The sequence below is a fragment of the Leopardus geoffroyi genome, chromosome D2, assembly GCF_018350155.1.
Source record: "Leopardus geoffroyi isolate Oge1 chromosome D2, O.geoffroyi_Oge1_pat1.0, whole genome shotgun sequence".
NCBI classification, from domain to species: domain Eukaryota; kingdom Metazoa; phylum Chordata; class Mammalia; order Carnivora; family Felidae; genus Leopardus; species Leopardus geoffroyi.
This window is the reverse complement of record NC_059334.1, coordinates 62,873,096-62,890,165: the sequence shown is the minus strand read 5'-3', so window position 1 is coordinate 62,890,165 and position 17,070 is coordinate 62,873,096. Positions and strand designations below refer to the sequence as shown.

General features: G+C 37.9%; 1 protein-coding gene across 4 annotated transcripts in view; it reads left to right on the top strand.

The window, feature by feature from the left end:
• Positions 1-17,070, top strand: part of CFAP43 (cilia and flagella associated protein 43) — a 122,097-nt gene that overhangs the window by 23,218 nt on the left and 81,809 nt on the right. For 3 of the 4 annotated variants that reach the window (XM_045438813.1, XM_045438815.1, XM_045438812.1), the window contains exons 7-9: positions 9,470-9,537; positions 11,499-11,630; positions 16,818-16,934. In XM_045438813.1, the coding sequence (XP_045294769.1) occupies positions 9,470-9,537; positions 11,499-11,630; positions 16,818-16,934 (317 nt within the window). The remainder of the gene's footprint in view (positions 1-9,469; positions 9,538-11,498; positions 11,631-16,817; positions 16,935-17,070) is intronic. The other variant, XM_045438814.1, reaches the window with a different exon arrangement.

The window sequence follows — 17,070 nt, the reverse complement described above, 5'->3', positions numbered from 1 at the left end:
GCACTGGAGTGCATTCCCACCAGTAGTACAAAAGCGTTCTTTCTCCACATCCTCACCAACATCTGTTAATTTTAGCCATTCTGAGAGGTGTGAGGTGGTATCTCGTTGTGGGTTTGATTTCTGTTTCCCTGTTGATGAGTGATATTGAGCATCTTTTCATGTGTCTGTTAGCTATCTGGGTGTCTTCTTTGGAGAAATGTCTATTCATGTCTTTTGGCCATTTCTTCCCTGGATTATTTGTTTTTTGGGGTGTTGAGTTTGATAAGTTCTTTATAGATTTTGTATACTAACTCTTTATCTGATATGTCATTTGCAAATATCTTTTCCCATTCTGTCAGTTGCCTTTTAGTTTTGCTGATTTTTTCCTTCACTTTTTATCTTGATAAGGTCCCAATAGTCCATTTTTGCTTTTGTTTCCCTAGCCTCTGGAGATATGTCAAGTAAGAAGTTGCTGCGGCCAAGATCAAAGAGGTTTTTGCCTGTTTTCTCCTCGAGGATTTTGATGGCTTCCTGTCTTACATTTAGGTCTTTTATCCGTTTTGAGGTTTTTTTTGTATATGGTATAAGAAAGTGGTTCAGGTTCATTTTTCTGTGTGCTGCTGTCCAGTTTTCCCAGCACCATTTGCTGAAGAGACTGTCTTTTTTTCCATTGGATATTCTTTCCTGCTTTGCAAAGATAAATTGGCCATACATTTGTGGGTCCATTTCTGAGTTCTCTATTCTGTTCCATTGATCTATGTGTCTGTTTTTGTGCCAGTACCATACTATCTTGATGATTATAGCTTTGTAATACAGCTTGAAGTCCGGAATTGTGATACCTCCAGCTTTGGTTTTGTTTTTCAGGATTGCTTTGGCTATTTGGGATTTTTTCTGGTTCCATACAAATTTAGGATTGTTTGTTCCAGCCCTGTGAAGAATGCTGACATTATTTTGATAGGGAATGCCAGAGTTCAAGTTATTAGCTACTATGCTATATCCTTTCCAATACATATGCCTATTTTGTTTAATCAACAAATTATGCCCTTTCCTGCCTTCCACCCCTTTCAAGGCCTTTTTCCACAATGACCTCTTTTAAGTTTAACTGCCATCTTGAAAATTATCTTGTGTTCCTTGATTAGAATTTCTAAGAGAATTGGATTTATTTTCCTTAGATCTGATGTCTATTCCTGGTCCCATCAGCTGTGGCCAGGGTTGCCCTTAGTCACAGAAGCTAATGTCCACTCATTAGCTAGGTATAGACCTTTTGGGTCTAGGAGCTAGGTATAGACCTTTTGAGAAGGGAGACTGGTCATTGCGAGCTCCCCACTTTGTGCAATGCACTCTCCATTCCACTTATTCCACTCTCCATTCCTCTTGTTATTTCACTTCTTGGTTTCTGCAGCAACCTTAGGACTGACTTCATTGGCCTTAATCTACACTAACCCAAAGCAAGCATCTCATCCTTGCCAAACTGTCCTTCTTGAAGACCATTTCAATTTTTTTTTAATGTTTATTTATTTTTAAGACAGAGACAGAGCATGAACAGGGGAGGGGCAGAGAGAGAGGGAGACACAGAATCTGAAACAGGCTCCAGGCTCTGAGCTGTCAGCACAGAGCCCAACGCGGGGCTTGAACTCACGGACCGTGAGATCATGACATGAGCCGAAGTCGGACGCTTAACCGACTGAGCCATCCAGGCGCCCCCTTGAAGACCATTTCAACATGCAATTCAGTGACTGCTTTGCCTTGATTCTACACTCTCTCTAATCTGATCCTACCTGCTCTATTTATATTATTTTCTTCTACTCCCCAGGTTGAGTTTTCTGATCTAGCCAGTACTTTCTTCCTGTCTTTTCACAGACATGCCTCCTAGCTCACCCTCTTGCCGATTTACTCTCTGACTCCTTGAGTTCCCAGCTCAATACCACCACCTACAGCAAGTTTCCCCTAGGACAGTGCCCCTCATCTACTCTTACTCCCATTCCCTGGCTTAGACTTCATTGAAGCCATTAGGTTTGACTTTCCTGCCCCAACCCTGGCTTCCTTTCACTGTCACCTGTACCCTCCAGGCTAAGTTCTCTTTAACCTTGCCTCCACAGTGCCATCCCATAGCTCTCTACAAAGTGAACCCCTTTTGTGGCCTGCCTTCCCAGTTCCAGCTTCTCCCACATAAGCCTTGGAGAAGTTCTCATCATTCCTGTGCTGCCTCCAAATTCTGCCTGCTGGCATTTGTAGTTATCTTTGTCTAAGATGCCCTTCTCTTCCTGGTCTACCTGATGAGGTCATCCTCAGTGGATCCTTCCCTGTCTTCACCCCAACCTTAGGGTGAAATTCAGTGACCCTGTATGGGATTCATTGAGACTTGCTCCCTTGGTAGAGCCTCATCCTGTGCTTTCACAGTGTCCCATATGCATGTCTGTGTTTCCCACTAGATATCAATTCTTTGAAGTCAAGAACTGTGTTTTACTCATCCTTTGGCTCCAGAGTTAAATCCCAGAGATTGCTACAGATTAGCACCTATATGTTTTTTTTAAAAACAAATTCTTTTTTTTAATTTAATTTTTTATTTTTTAAATTTATATCTAAATTAGTTAGCATATAGTGCAACAATGATTTCAGTAGATTCCTTAGTGCCTCTTACCCATTTAGCCCATACCCCCTCCCACAACCCCTCCAGTAACCCTCAGTTTGTTCTCCATATTTATGAGTCTTTTATGTTTTGTCCCCCTCCCTGTTTTTATATTATTTTTGTTTCCCTTCCCTTATGTTCATCTGTTTTGTCTCTTAAAGTCCTCATATGAGTGAAGTCGTATGATATTTGTCTTTCTCTGACTAATTTCACTTAGCATAATAACCTCCAGTTCCATCCACGTAGTTGCAAATGGCAAGATTTCACTCTTTTTGATTGCTGAGTAGTACTCCATTGTATATATATACCACATTTTCTTTATCCATTCATCCATCAATGGACATTTGGGCTCTTTCCATACTTTGGCTATTGTTGATAGTGCTACTATAAACATGGGGGTGCATGTGTCCCTTTGAAACAGTACACTTGTATCCCTTGGATAAATGCCTAGTAGTGCGATTGCTGGGTCATAGAGTAGTTCTATTTTTAGTTTTTTGAGGAACCTCCATACTGTTTTCCAGAGTGGCTACACCAGCTTGCATTACCACCAACAATGCAAAAGTGATCCTCTTTCTCCATATTCTTGCCAACATCTGTTGTTGCCTGAGTTGTTAATGTTAGCCATTCTGACAGGTCTAAGGTGGTATCTCATTGGGGTTTTGATTTGTATTTCCCTGATGATGAGTGATGTTGAGCATTTTTTCATGTGTCAGTTGGCCATCTGGATGTCTTCTTTGGGGAAGTGTCTATTCATGTCTTTTGCCCATTTCTTCACTGGATTATTTGTTTTTTGGGTGTTGAGTCTGATAAGTTCTTTATAGATTTTGGATACTAACTCTTTATCTGATATGTCGTTTGCAAATTCTTTCTCCCATTCTGTTGGTTGCCTTTTGGTTTTGCTGATTGTTTCCTTCACTGTGCAGAATCTTTTTATTTTGATGAGGTCCCAGTAGTTCATTTTTGCTTTTGTTTACCTTGCCTCTGGAGACGTGTTGAGTAAGAAGTTGCTGCGGCTAATATCAAAGAGGTTTTTGCCTGTTTTCTCCTCGAGGATTTTGATGGCTTCCTGTCTGACATTTAGGTATTTTTGAATTTATTTTTGTGTATGATATAAGAAAGTGGTCCAGGTTCATTCTTCTGCATGTCGCTGTCCAGTTTTCCCAGCACCACTTGCTGAAGAAACTGTCTTTATTCCACTGGATATTCTTTACTGCTTTGTCAAAGATTAGTTGGCCATACATTTGTGGGTCTATTTCTGGGTTCTCTATTCTGTTCCATTGATCTGAGTGTCTGTTTTTGTGCCAGTACCATACTATCCTGATGATTACAGCTTTGTAGTATAACTTGAAGTCCGGGATTGTGATGCCTCCTGCTTTGGTTTTCTTTATCAAGATTGCTTTGGCTATTTGGGGTATTTTCTGGTTCCTTGCAAATTTTGGGATTATTTGTTCTAGCTCTGTGAAGAATGCTGGTGTTATTTTGATAGGGATTGCATTGAATATGTAGATTGCTTTAGGTAGTATCAACATTTTAACAATATTTGTTCTTCCTATCCAGGAGCATGGAATCTTTTTCCATTTTTTTTTTTTGTGTCTTCTTCAATTTCTTTCATAAGCTTTCTATAGTTTTCAGTGTATACATTTTTCACCTCTTTGGTTAGATTTATTCCCAGGTATTTTATGTTTTTTTGTGCCACTGTAAATGGGATCAATTCCTTTATTTCTCTTTCTGTTGCTTCATTATTGGTGTATAGGAATGCAACTGATTTCTGTGCATTGATTTTATATCCTGCAACTTTGCTGAATTCATGAATCAATTCTAACAGTTTTTGGGTGGAATATTTTGGGTTTTCCATATAGAGTATCATGTCATCTGTAAAGAGTGAAAGTTTGGCCTCCTCCTGTAATCCTCCTCTTGGATGCCTCTTATTTCTTTGTGTTGTCTGATTGCAGAGGCTAAGACTACCAATACTATGTTGAATAACAGTGGTGAGAGTGGACATCCCTGTCTTGTTCCTGACCTTAGGGGGAAAGCTCTCAGTTTTTCTCCATTGAGGATGATATTGGCATTGGGTCATTCATATATGGCTTTTATGATCTTGAGGTATGCTCCTTCTATCCCTACTTTCTTGAGGGTTTTTATCAAGAAAGGATGCTGTATTTTGTCAAATGCTTTTTCTGCATCTATTGAGAGGATCATATGGTTCTTGTCCTTTCTTTTATTGATGTGATGAATCACATTAATTGTTTGCAGATATTGAACCAGCCCTGCATCCCAGGTATAAATCCCACTTGGTCATGGTGAATAATTCTTTTAATGTATTGTTGTATCCGGTTGGCTAATATCTTGTTGAGGATTTTTGCATGCATGTTCATCAGGGAAATAGGTCTATAGTTCTCTTTTTTAGTGGGGTCTGTGTCTGGTTTTGGAATCAAGGTAATGTTGGCTTCATAGAAAGAGTTTGGAAGTTTTCCTTCCGTTTCTATTTTTTGGAACAGCTTCAAAGGAATAGATGTTAACTCTTCCTTAGATGTTTGGTAGAATTCCCCTGGAAAGCCATCTGGCCCTGAACTCTTGTTTTTTGGGAGATTTTTTATTACTAATTCGATTTCCTTACTGGTTATGGGTCTGTTCAAATTTTCTCCTTCTTTCTGTTTCAGTTGTGGTAGTTTATGTGTTTCTAGGAATTTGTCCATTTCTTCCAGGTTGCCCATTTTATTGGCGTATAATTGCTCATACTATTCTCTTATTATTGTTTTTATTTCTGCTGTGTTGGTTGTGATCTCTCCTCTTTCATTCTTCATTTTATTTATTTGGGTCCTTTCCTTTTTCTTTTTGATCAAACTGACTAGTGGTTTATCAATTTTGTTAATTCTTTCAAAGAACCAGCTACTGGTTTCATTGATCTGTTCTACTGTTTTTTTGGTTTCGATAGCATCAATTTCTGCTCTAATCTTTATTATTTCCTGACTTCTGCTGGCTTTGGGTTTTATTTGCTGTTCTTTTTCCAGCTTCTTAAGGTATAAGATTAGGTTGTGTATCTGAGATATTTCTTCCTTCTTTAGGAAGGCCTGGATTGCTATATACTTTCCTCTTATGACCACCTTTGCTGCATCCTGGAGGTTTTGGGTTGTGATGTTATCATTTTAATTGGCTTCCATATACTTTTTAATTTCCTCTTTAACTTCTTGGTTAGCCCGTTCATTCTTTTGTACAATGTTCTTCAGTCTCCAAGTATGTGTTACCTTTCCAATTTTTTCTTGTGGTTGATTTTGAATTTCATAGCATTGTGGTCTGAAAATATGCACAGTATGATCTTGATCTTTTTGTACTTGCTTAGGGCTGATTTGTGTCCCAGTATATGGTCTATTCTGGAGAACGTTCCATGTGCACTGGAGAAGAATGCGTATTCTGCTGTTTTAGGATGAAATGTTCTGAATATATCTGTTAAATCCATCTGGTCCAGTGTGTCCTTCAAAGCCATTGTTTCCTTGTTGATTTTTTGATTAGACGATCTGTCCATTGCTGTGAGTGGGTGTTGAAGTCTCCTACTCTTTTTTTTTTTTAATTTTTTTTTTTAACGTTTATTTATTTTTGAGACAGAATCAGAGCATGAACGGGGAAGGGTCAGAGATAGGGAGACACAGAATCTGAAACAGGCTCCAGGCTCTGAGCTGTCAGCACAGAGCCCGACGCAGGGCTCGAACTCACAGACCACGAGATCATGACCTGAGCCGAAGTCGGCCGCTTAACCGACTGAGCCACCCAGGCGCCCTGAAGTCTCCTACTCTTATGGTATTACTATCGATGAGTTTCTTTGTGATTAATTGACTTATATATTTGGGGGCTGCTACATTTGGCACATAAATGTTTACAAGTGTTATGTCTTCTTGGTGGATAGACCCCTTGATTATGATATAATGCCCTTCTGCATCTCTTGATACAGTCTTTATTTTAAAGTCTAGATTGTCTGATATAAGTATGGCTACTCTGGCTTTCTTTTGGTGACCGTTAGCATGATAGATGGTTTCTCCATCCCCTTATTTTCAATCTAAAGGTGTCTTTAGGTCTAAAGTGGGTCTCTTGTAAACAGCATGTAGATGGATCTTGTTTTCTTATCCATTCTGTTACCCTTTGTCTTTTGATTGGAGCATTGAGTCCATTGACATTTAGAGTGAGTACTGAAAGACATGAATTTATTGCCATTATGATGCTTGTAGAGTTGGAGTTTCTGGTGGTGTACTCTGGTCCTTTCTAATCTTTGTTGCTTATGGTATGTATGTATGTATGTATGTATGTATGTATGTATTTATATTTTCATCTTTTCTCCCCTCAGAGAGTCTCCCTTAAAATTTCTTGCAGGGTTGGTTTGGTGGTCACAAACTCCTTTAATTTTTGTTTGTCTGGGAAACTTCTTATCTCTCCTTCTATTTTGAATGACAGCCTTGCTGGATAAAGAATTCTTGGTTGCATATTTTTCTGTTCAGCAAAATGAATATATCCTGCCACTCCTTTCCGGCTTGCCAAGTTTCTGTGGATAGGTCTACTGCAAACCTGCTCTGTCTTCCCTTGTATGTTAGGGACTTTTTTCCCTTGCTGCTTTCATGATTCTCTCCTTGCCTGAGTATTTTGTGAATTTGACTATGATATGCCTTATTGATGGTCGGTTTTTGTTGAATCTAATGGGGGTCCTCTGTGCTTCCTGGATTTTGATGTCTCTGTCTTTCCCCAGGTTAGGAAAATTTTCTGCTATGATTTGCTCACATAACCCTTCTACCCCTATTTCTCTCTCTTTCTCTTCTGGGACCCCTATGATTCTGATGTTGTTCCTTTTTAATGAGTCACTGATTTCTCTAATTCTTAAATCATGATCTTTTGCTTTAATGTCCCTTTTTTTTTCTGTTTCATTATTCTCCATAAGTTTGTCCTCTGTATCGCTGATTCTCTGTTCTGCCTCATCCATCCTTCCTTCCATGGCATCCATCCGTGATTGCAGCTCAGTTATAGCATTTTTTATTTCATCCTGACTAGTTTTTACTTCTTTTATCTCCTCAGAAAAGGATTCTCATCTACTTTCGACTCCAACTAGTATTCTTATTATCATGATTCTAAATTCTGGTTTAGACATCTTGCTTGTATCTGTGTTGGTTAAATCCCTGGCTGCCATTTCTTTGTGCTTTTTCTTTTGGGGTGAATTCCTACTGAATTGTGTGGTTCAGGTTGTGCAGATTGTTGTGTTAATCCTCAAATCAGTTTTCTAGGTGTGCAGGATGGCTTAGTGTCGGTCTGGCTGTATTTCATGGATGCAAGACACACAAAAAACTTCCATGCTGTTCCACAATCTTGGCTCCTCCCTTTTAAAATGAACTCTAAAGCAATGTTCTTCATTTCCAAACTGTTGTCACATTTGTAATATGTTATACAAAATTTAGGACTTAATCATGCGTAGTCTTGTATTGCTCACTATTTCCTTCTTGCATACTATTCCTAATAATTTTCATGGTATATTATAAATGCTTTCATATAAGTACTTGCCTAGCCTCTACAATGTGTAAGATACCACACAAAGTGCCTCAGAGGTGACATAAGTGGCAAATATATGATTTCATAATATCTACCCTTAAGATATTTCTATTTTATTGAAGAGAATTAAATAAGTAGACAGTTACCTCCAGGTAGACTAAGATAATTTCATTAAAGAGAAATTTCACCAATTACTATGTGAATTCAAATGAGGGAAACAGGCCATGTTAAGTCATTTTGAAGGTGACATTTGAAATGGCCCTTGAAGTTTGGGTTGTCACAAGCAGAGATGAGGGTAGGTGGAGTTTCTGGCAATGGTATCTGCATAGACAAGGAAAACTGGGGAAGGTTGTGATACAAGAAGTGGTCCAGTTTGTCTGAAAGCATTGAGTGTTACACAGGGCTAGTGGGAAACAAACGGACATGTATACCATGTCTGACCTTAAATGTCCAGCTAAGGTGTTTCTACTTAATTGAGCTGACAGTGGGCAGACATCAAAAACTCCTGACTGGGGATGTACCCTAACTGGAATTGTGCATGGGAAGATTAGTTTAGCCATAATTCAGCAAAGGATAATCCTAGAAGGTGGCTCTAAGCATCAGGTACCTAGGCCAGGCCAGGAGTCATAAGAACCTCGGATCCAGGGGCACCTGGATTGGAAAAGAAGGAACTGTGGGGAGGTGAATAGTCTTTGAAGGAAAGGACAGTATGCTTCTTAGCATCTGGCAAAATGCCAAGCATGTAACAGTAAAAAAGTAATTTGATGGATGCTGTATGAGCTTTTGATCTTATAGTTGTCATGGTTTATCTACATAAAAGGTAATACACTTTTGTTATTTTCCCCCCAAGGGCAATATGTTATTAATAACATTTGTTCCTGTAGAACATTTTTCTTTTTACTTTCTTTTTATCCTTTTTTGTTTATTTACTGAGATATGAATTTACATACCATAAAATGTACAAACCTTAAGTATGCAGCTTGATAATAACTTAGGTTTCATTTTATTTGTTTTTTTCCTGGCATCTTAAAATCTCTGACAACGCTTCCCTAAAATAAGAAAGTGCATTTGCTATATAATTCTACAGTGTTAGTTACACAGACCTGATGATACAGAACTTTAAAAAAATTCCTGTGATTTACATTAGTAATCAATGCTGAGCATCTTTTATGATTCATTGCTTGGGAGGCATTATAGCACATATTCTGATAGAAAGCTGACTTTTGGTAAGGATTACAAAGAAAGGACTAGTACTAGGAAAGAAAATGAAATTAATTGCTTTGTACTGCACTTTTAAATATGTGTCACCTGTTTTACCTTGTTTTTCTTTGCCAAAAGAGGGATGTCATCTGATTAATCCAGTCACCATGGCATATCAGAAGGGAGGCGTGCTGATTTCTGGAATTGTAATGTATTTTTTCTTCAAAATTAATTGCTTTCAAGAGTATATATAGCTTCCATTTGTTGCCACTTACTATTATGAGCCATAATTTGGGACAATAGGTTCTGTCTGATTATTAATTAAAATTATTCCCTTTTTGGATGCTTGCTATTATAAAACTTTTTATATGAAGAATGTTTTAAATATATATAAAAGTAGAACAGTATAATGAACTTCCATGTATCTAGACTATTGCAAATAATCAAAAGTAGAGTTAAAACTCCAAGTCTCCCAGAACACCTAATTAATATCTGTCACCCAACTTCATGCCTGTTTGTGCACTTAACATCTTAGGTTGTCAGATACACATGGAACCTTTTGTCTAAGCTTCAGCTTACCTTCTTGTGCATACCCAGTTAGCTTACATGTATCAGATTGTTATTGTTCATATTAGAGTTAGCATTAATGACCTACATTTACTTGGTGCTTATTTGGTGCCAGGCGTCATGCTAAGTGCTTTCCTTGTATTATCTTACTGGTTTTTGTAATGACCCTATCAAGTAGGAACTATTGACATCCTCCTTATACAGAGGAAGGAGCCAAGCCTTACAGAGTGCACCAGCCAGTAAATGTGGTAGTTGAGGCTTGAACCCAGGTGTGTCAAACTCCAGAGTTTTTGCTATCATTTATTAGAGCCCACAGTCTCAGTTAAGTATGAAAAGGGCTCAGACCACATTGCTTTTCTGTGGTATTGTAATTAGTGCTAAGGTTTGGAGCCAACCTACACTAAAGTCTCAGCTCTACTGGTTGATGTCCCAAGACCACTGTTAGCTTTGTCTCTTCCATTGCCAGAGATCACATTTCCAGGACCCTGAGGGTAGTTAGGCAAGGATGTCAGGGTGAAAGATGTAGCTCCACCAATGAGAAGCAGTTTGGAGCTCATACACCTACACTCAGTTGATAATCACCCCACCAACCTTGCAACAGACTATTCCCACTCCCTCACCTCCTACATTTAGTCTGCATTTATAGCCTTTTCTGGCTCTGTCCTTCTCAAGCCCATCCTTGGCATTTTTAAAAACCTAGTTTAGGGGTACCTGGCTGGCTCATTTAGTAGAGCCTGTGACTCTTGATGTCAGGGTTGTGAGTTTAAGCCCCACATTGGGTAGAGAGATTATTTTTAAAATAAAATAAAAAAAAAACCCCACTAGTTTAAAAGAGTGGTGGGAGCATCTGCTCCATGAATTATGGAGAATGGTGATGAGTTTGGAGAAAACACCTTGCATGTTTTATCCCCCAGGTCTTAAGTATCTGAATCCAGCCATCTCACCAATCCATTTATTATAGTTATAGTGGGATCTAATCTAGAAATAATGAATGAATTTGTCCAAAGCCTCTTCACTACTGTAAAAATAACTCAAATTCATCTTGAGAATAGTTAAATTAACCTAAGTCTGTTTACAATCAACCAACCCATTTTTACTGGGTACTAGCACTGTGAGAGGAACTCGAAGGGAGGATATAAAGGAAATAAACACCACATGCCCTACCTTTGAATCATTTAGGGAGAAAAGAAATACGCATAATAGTGATTAAATGATTACATTAAGGCTAGTGTTCTTGAAGTAAGGAGACTGCTATACATAAGGCATACGATAAACTGCTTCATTTGCCCCACCTCCTATATAATGAAGAATTTGGTAAAAAAGATAGATGCTAGAGGAGTTCAAAGAAAGGGGAGATCAGTAAAATTTTAGGTCACAAAATTTTGTGTCACAAAAGAAATAAAATTGACACTAGGCCAGGAAAGATGGTTAAAAGTTGCCTAAATAAAGAGGGCATTCTAGATAATGTAAACGTTGATGATGATTCCAAAATAAACTGTGGATGGTAGCCAATATGTTTTAGCTCATTTGACATGAAAAGTATACATGCATTGACTGAGGCTGATTTTCTGTGTTTATCTCATTGTTTTTTGGTCTCTAGGATGGCTTTGTGTATTCTTTTATTATTAAAGATTTACATTACAAAATAGAGGATTTTCTTCAGGTTGAAGAGCCTGTGGAACATATGATGTTTTCTCCAAGTTACCAAATGTTGCTGATTCAAACAGAGACGGTATGCTAGATGGTATTTCTTGATGTATAATTTTCAAATATTGTTATTATTATTATCATTGCACGCCAAGAATGACAAGCATAATGCTGCATAGTGATACTCTACTAGTCGTGACCCCTTAGGTTACAAATGAAAAAATACCCAACTTAAAAGGCCTAAATACCAAAAGGTTTTTTTGTTGTTGTAGTTACTTTTCATTTGTTTGTATTTGTACATGTAACTAAAAGGGCAAGCCCCTGAATTCAGGGGCTCCCATGATGCTGCTGGCCTTGTTTTGTGGCCATATCTTGGCTCTGTTTCCTCTCTGCTGTCACCTTTTCCATGCAGACTCTTTCCTGAGATGTCAAGGGGGCCTCCTGCAACTCCAGTTTATATTTCTACCTTCATGGTGACCCTAGTGGAAAGACATCAGCTGGGAAAAAATGTCCTGGAATTTAGACTCATTGTACTTACTTGGGTCACCTCTCTACCCCTGTGGCAATTACTATGTCCAGGAGAATTCTAAGCTGTCATTGATCAGGCCTGTCACATGCCTACCCTTGAACCCTGGGTAGAGTCAACCCAACCAAACATGGATTGAGATTGGGGTCGTGGATGGTTCTGTAAGAGAAGGAGAGAAGAGGAGTAAATGCAGGATAAAACCAAATGTCTACCTCAATTATACTGTTAGAACAGCTCCGAATTAGTGGAATGGCCCTCAACAGTCAGGATTAGCAGCAGTTTATATTTTTAGGCAATGGCCTTAGATGGATTACAAAAAAAGATCAATGATTTTCTACCTAAAAGAAACTTAAATTTAAATATGGAAAGATTTCACTTTCTGGTAAATATCTGAAGTTAAAACAATTATGCTAACTATGTTTTCATAAATACAGTTTTAACAAATAAATGACAAACCTAAAATATCTATGGAGAACAGGAAACAATAAAAGACATAACATAACAGGGGCGCCTTGGTGGCTCAGTCAGTTAAGCGTCTGACTTCAGCTCAGGTCATGATCTCACGGTTTGTGAGTTCGAGCCCCACGTTGGGCTCTGTGCTGACAGCTCAAAGCCTGGAGCCTGCTTCGGATTCTGTGTCTCCCTCTCTCTCTGCCTCTCCCCCACTTGTGCTCTGTCTGTCTGTCTGTCTCTCTCTCTCTCTCAAAAATAAATAAAATGTAAAAAAAAAAAAATTTAAAAAAAGACAACATAACAGAAGAGAGAAAGACTGAAATAAAAATTCTAAAAAAGAAAAATACACTAACAAAGTAAAAATTAAATGGCTATGTCTGACAAAAGATTGGACATAGCCAAACAGAGAATTCATGAACTGGAAGACAGAGCAGAAGTTATCCAGAAGGTAGCTTAGAGATGCAAAAGGATAGGATATACAGAAGGGAGAGTAAGAGACATGAATGATACAGTGAAAAAAATCTAACATATGCTTAATTGGAATCCCAGAGAGGAGAGAGAGTGAGGCAGAGACAATATTTAAAGAGATATTTTTAAAAAGATTTTCTAGACTGATTAAAGACATGAATTTACAGATTCAAGAGGACCAGTGAATCTCAAGCAGAATACAGAAAAGATATCCACACTTAGACTTAACAAAGTGAAATTCATGAAAACCAAAGGCAGAGAAAATCTTAAAAGCAATCAGAGAGAGAAACAGATTATTTCAATTAGACTAACAGCTGACTTCTCTGTGGCAATAATGTAAGTAAGGAATAGTGAAATGCTATCTTCCATATATAGCAAGGGTCAGCAAACTATTGCCCTGTAAGCCCAAACCAGCCTGCTGCTTGTTTTTATAAATCAAGTTTTATTGGAACACAGTGACACCCATTCATTTATGTATTGTCTATGGCTGCTTTCACACTACAATGGTAGAATGAAGTCATTGTGAGAGATCACATGGCCTGCAAAGCCTAAGATATTTACTTTGTGTCCCTTTATAGAAAAAGTATGCTGACCCCTGATGTAGTGAAATGAGGTAACTACCACCCGGAATTCTACACCCAGTGAAAGTACTTTTCAGTATAGGGTTGAAAAAAACCATTTTTAGACACTCCAAAACTGACTGTAAGCAGCAGACCATCACTAGAGAAAATTCTAAAGAATGTACTTCAAGCGGGAGGAAAATGATCCCAGATGGAAGTATTGTGTTATAAGAATGAATAGCAGTAAATGTGTAGAGAAATGTAAATGAACACTGCCTAACAGCAAAAATAATGTGAAGTTAGGTTCAGAAATAACATTGAATTAAAATCCTAGACAACAATAATGTAAACTGGAGGGGAAGGAGTAAATGGAATAAAGTGTTTCAATTTCATTGTTTACTTTCCCAGGCAGAAAGTAAGGTTTTAAGTAACCTTGTGGTGTTTATAAATTAGGTTTACATGTTGTAACTTCTATTTTTTTTTTATATTTATTTATTTTTGATAGAGACAAAGCACAAGTCGGGGTGGGGGGAGACAGAGAGAGAAGGAGACACAGAATCTGAAGCAGGCTTCAGGCTGCAAGCTGTCAGCACAGAGCCTGATGCGGGGCTCGAACTCACGAACCATGAGATCATGACCTGAGCCAAAGTCAGACGCTTAACCGACTGAGCCACCCAGGCGCCCATACATGTTGTAGCTTCTAAGGTAACCACCAAAAGATCTGAAACAGTCGATGAAATTTCTACACTATAGATGGAGAAAGTGAAATACTTTTTTTAAAAGAGCAACCCAAAACAAGGTAAGAAAAGAGAAAAAGAAACAAGTAAGAAAGTAGAAAGCATAAATTAAAATGTAATATTTAAACTCATATATATTAGTAATTACAATAAAAGTAAAACAATAATTGATTTACTTAAAAGGCAAAGGTTACAATACCGAATTAAAAAAAAATACAAAACCCAATTATGCACTGTTTACAAGTGACACAGCTAAAGCATAAGCATACAGTGAGATTGAAAGTAAATAAAAGTTTTTTGGGGGCACCTGGGTGGCTCAGTCGGTTAAGCGTCTGACTTCAGCTCAGGTGGTGATCTCACAGTCTGTAAGTTCGAGCCCCACGTTGGGCTCTGTGCTGACAGCTCAGAGCCTGGAGCCTGCTTCAGATTCTGTATCTCCCTCTCTCTCTAACCCTCCCCTGCTCATGCTCTGTCTTTCTCTGTCTCAAAAATAAATAAAAACATTAAAAAAATTTAGAAAGTAAATAAAAGTTTTTAAAAATACAGTAACATTGAAAGTAAATTTAAAAATTTAAAGTAAGTAAAATTAAGACAGAAAAAGATCTAACATGCAAACATTAACAACAACAAAAAAGCCAGTGGTGATATATTTATTAGGCAAAAATCATTACTGAAGACAAATGGACTTATTTCAAGAATAGTAAAAGGTTAAATTCACCAGGAATATATAAACATTAAAAAAAAACATACGTACTAAATAAAATAGTCCCAAAATATATAAAGCAAAATGTGGCAAAATGACAAGGAGAAGCAAAGTCATAATCTCAATGGGACACTTTAATACACTTTTCTCAGTACAGGATAGAGTAAACTGTATCCCCAACATAGCAGCCAAAGTGAGAACAACTGTTGTGTTTACTCTTCAGAACCCTCCAGTGATTTCCCATGTTCTTCTGACTAAGAGCCAAAATCCTCACTAAGAGCCAAAATTTTTTTAAAAAAATTTTTTTTCAACGTTTATTTTATTTTTTTGGGGGGACAGAGAGAGACAGAGCATGAACGGGGGAGGGGCAGAGAGAGAGGGAGACACAGAATCGGAAACAGGCTCCAGGCTCTGAGCCATCAGCCCAGAGCCTGACGCGGGGCTCGAACTCACGGACCGCGAGATCGTGACCTGGCTGAAGTCGGACGCTCAACCGACTGCGCCACCCAGGTGCCCCCTCACTGTGCTTTACAAGGCTCTTCATGATATGGGTTCTGTTCTCCCTGGGCCTTGTCTCCCCCTGCTCTGCTTCTTGTTCATCCTGTTCCAGTCATGCTGGCAATCATGCTGTTTTCTTTAACTCACAAGGCATGTTCCCCCTTCACGGTCTTTGCACTGGCTGTTCTCTCTGTTTGGAATGCTCTTCCCACAGAATGCACATGAATCCTTTTTTTCCTCATTTCCTTCAAGTCTTTTCTCTAAAGTTACCTCAATAAAGCCTTCCTTGGCTACTCAGTTGAAAATCCCACTCTCTTATTTTATCATGTCTTACCTTCTTTCCCTGCTTTATATTTTTGAGTCTTACAAGTACTGCTGTTTAACTTACAATATATCCTATTTAGATACCTTGTCTATTGTCTGAATGCCCCAGCAGAATGTAAGCTCCATGAGGGCAGGGAATTTTTGCCTGTTTTGTCCTCTGCTATCGTCCCAGCATGCAGAGCCATGCCAGGCCAGTGTATCCATTCAATATTTGCTGAAGGAATGAATGAAAATTAAAATCAGTAAGTATCTATCAAATTTAGACTCTACAGAATTATATTTTTTAGACCAACAAGAACAGGAGTATTCATGTTTAACTCAAGGAAATGTGAAGAACTTGTCTTCAGTTGAAAGCCGATTTCTTATTGCTAGTTAAGTGGCTCTACCATATTACAGTTACTTGGCAGAGAGTCATAACTTACAGGATAGATTTTTTTTGAGAGGTGAATTTGGCAGCTGAGAATGATAAATAAGTCATAAAGTAACAGCTTCAGCCCCACCTCCACAATTTCCACAAAGGCTTATTTAAAAGTTTTTATCAGTGCCTACCACCGTCTAGTATGTGATTAAGACTTAATCGTTCACCATAACAATTTTTCTGGTTTTCCACATTTCACAAATTTTTTGTATAAATATTTTTGAAGTCAGGAAGAAGTGTTATGTTTTATACCTTAAAAAACGAATGCTTGGAATTGGAGAAAAGAAGAAAGTCCTATTTGTTGATTATTTTAAATGATGTGTGAGTGAATGAATCAATCAATAAACAAATTAAGCATCTAGATTTTAAGTTCTTCAAGGTCAAGGCCTTATTGGAGTTGATCTCTAATTTCCCTTCACCTATTCCCACACAGTGCCTTGCTCATAGTAGGCATTTAATAAATAGTTGCTGAACTGCACACGCAACAATTACATCATATTTCTTTTTCTTTTCTTTCTTTTTTTTTTCTTTTTTTCTTTTCTTTTTTTTTTTTTTTTTTTTTTTTTTTTTTGGTATATTTAACAGGGATCCATTTATATTTACACTTTTGGTGAGGAGCCAAGCTTTAATAGAGTCCTAGAGGCTTGTGATGGGAAATTTCAGGCAATTGACTTTATCTCACCTGGAAATGAATACTGCATGGTAAGGAATATTTTAGCATTTCACGGTAGGATTTAAAGATAAGATTTTGGAAGTTTATATGCAACCTTATACAAATAGGAGCTAGAGGGTATTAAGGATGTGGTAGAAATGCCAACCACTTCCATCACTTAATGTC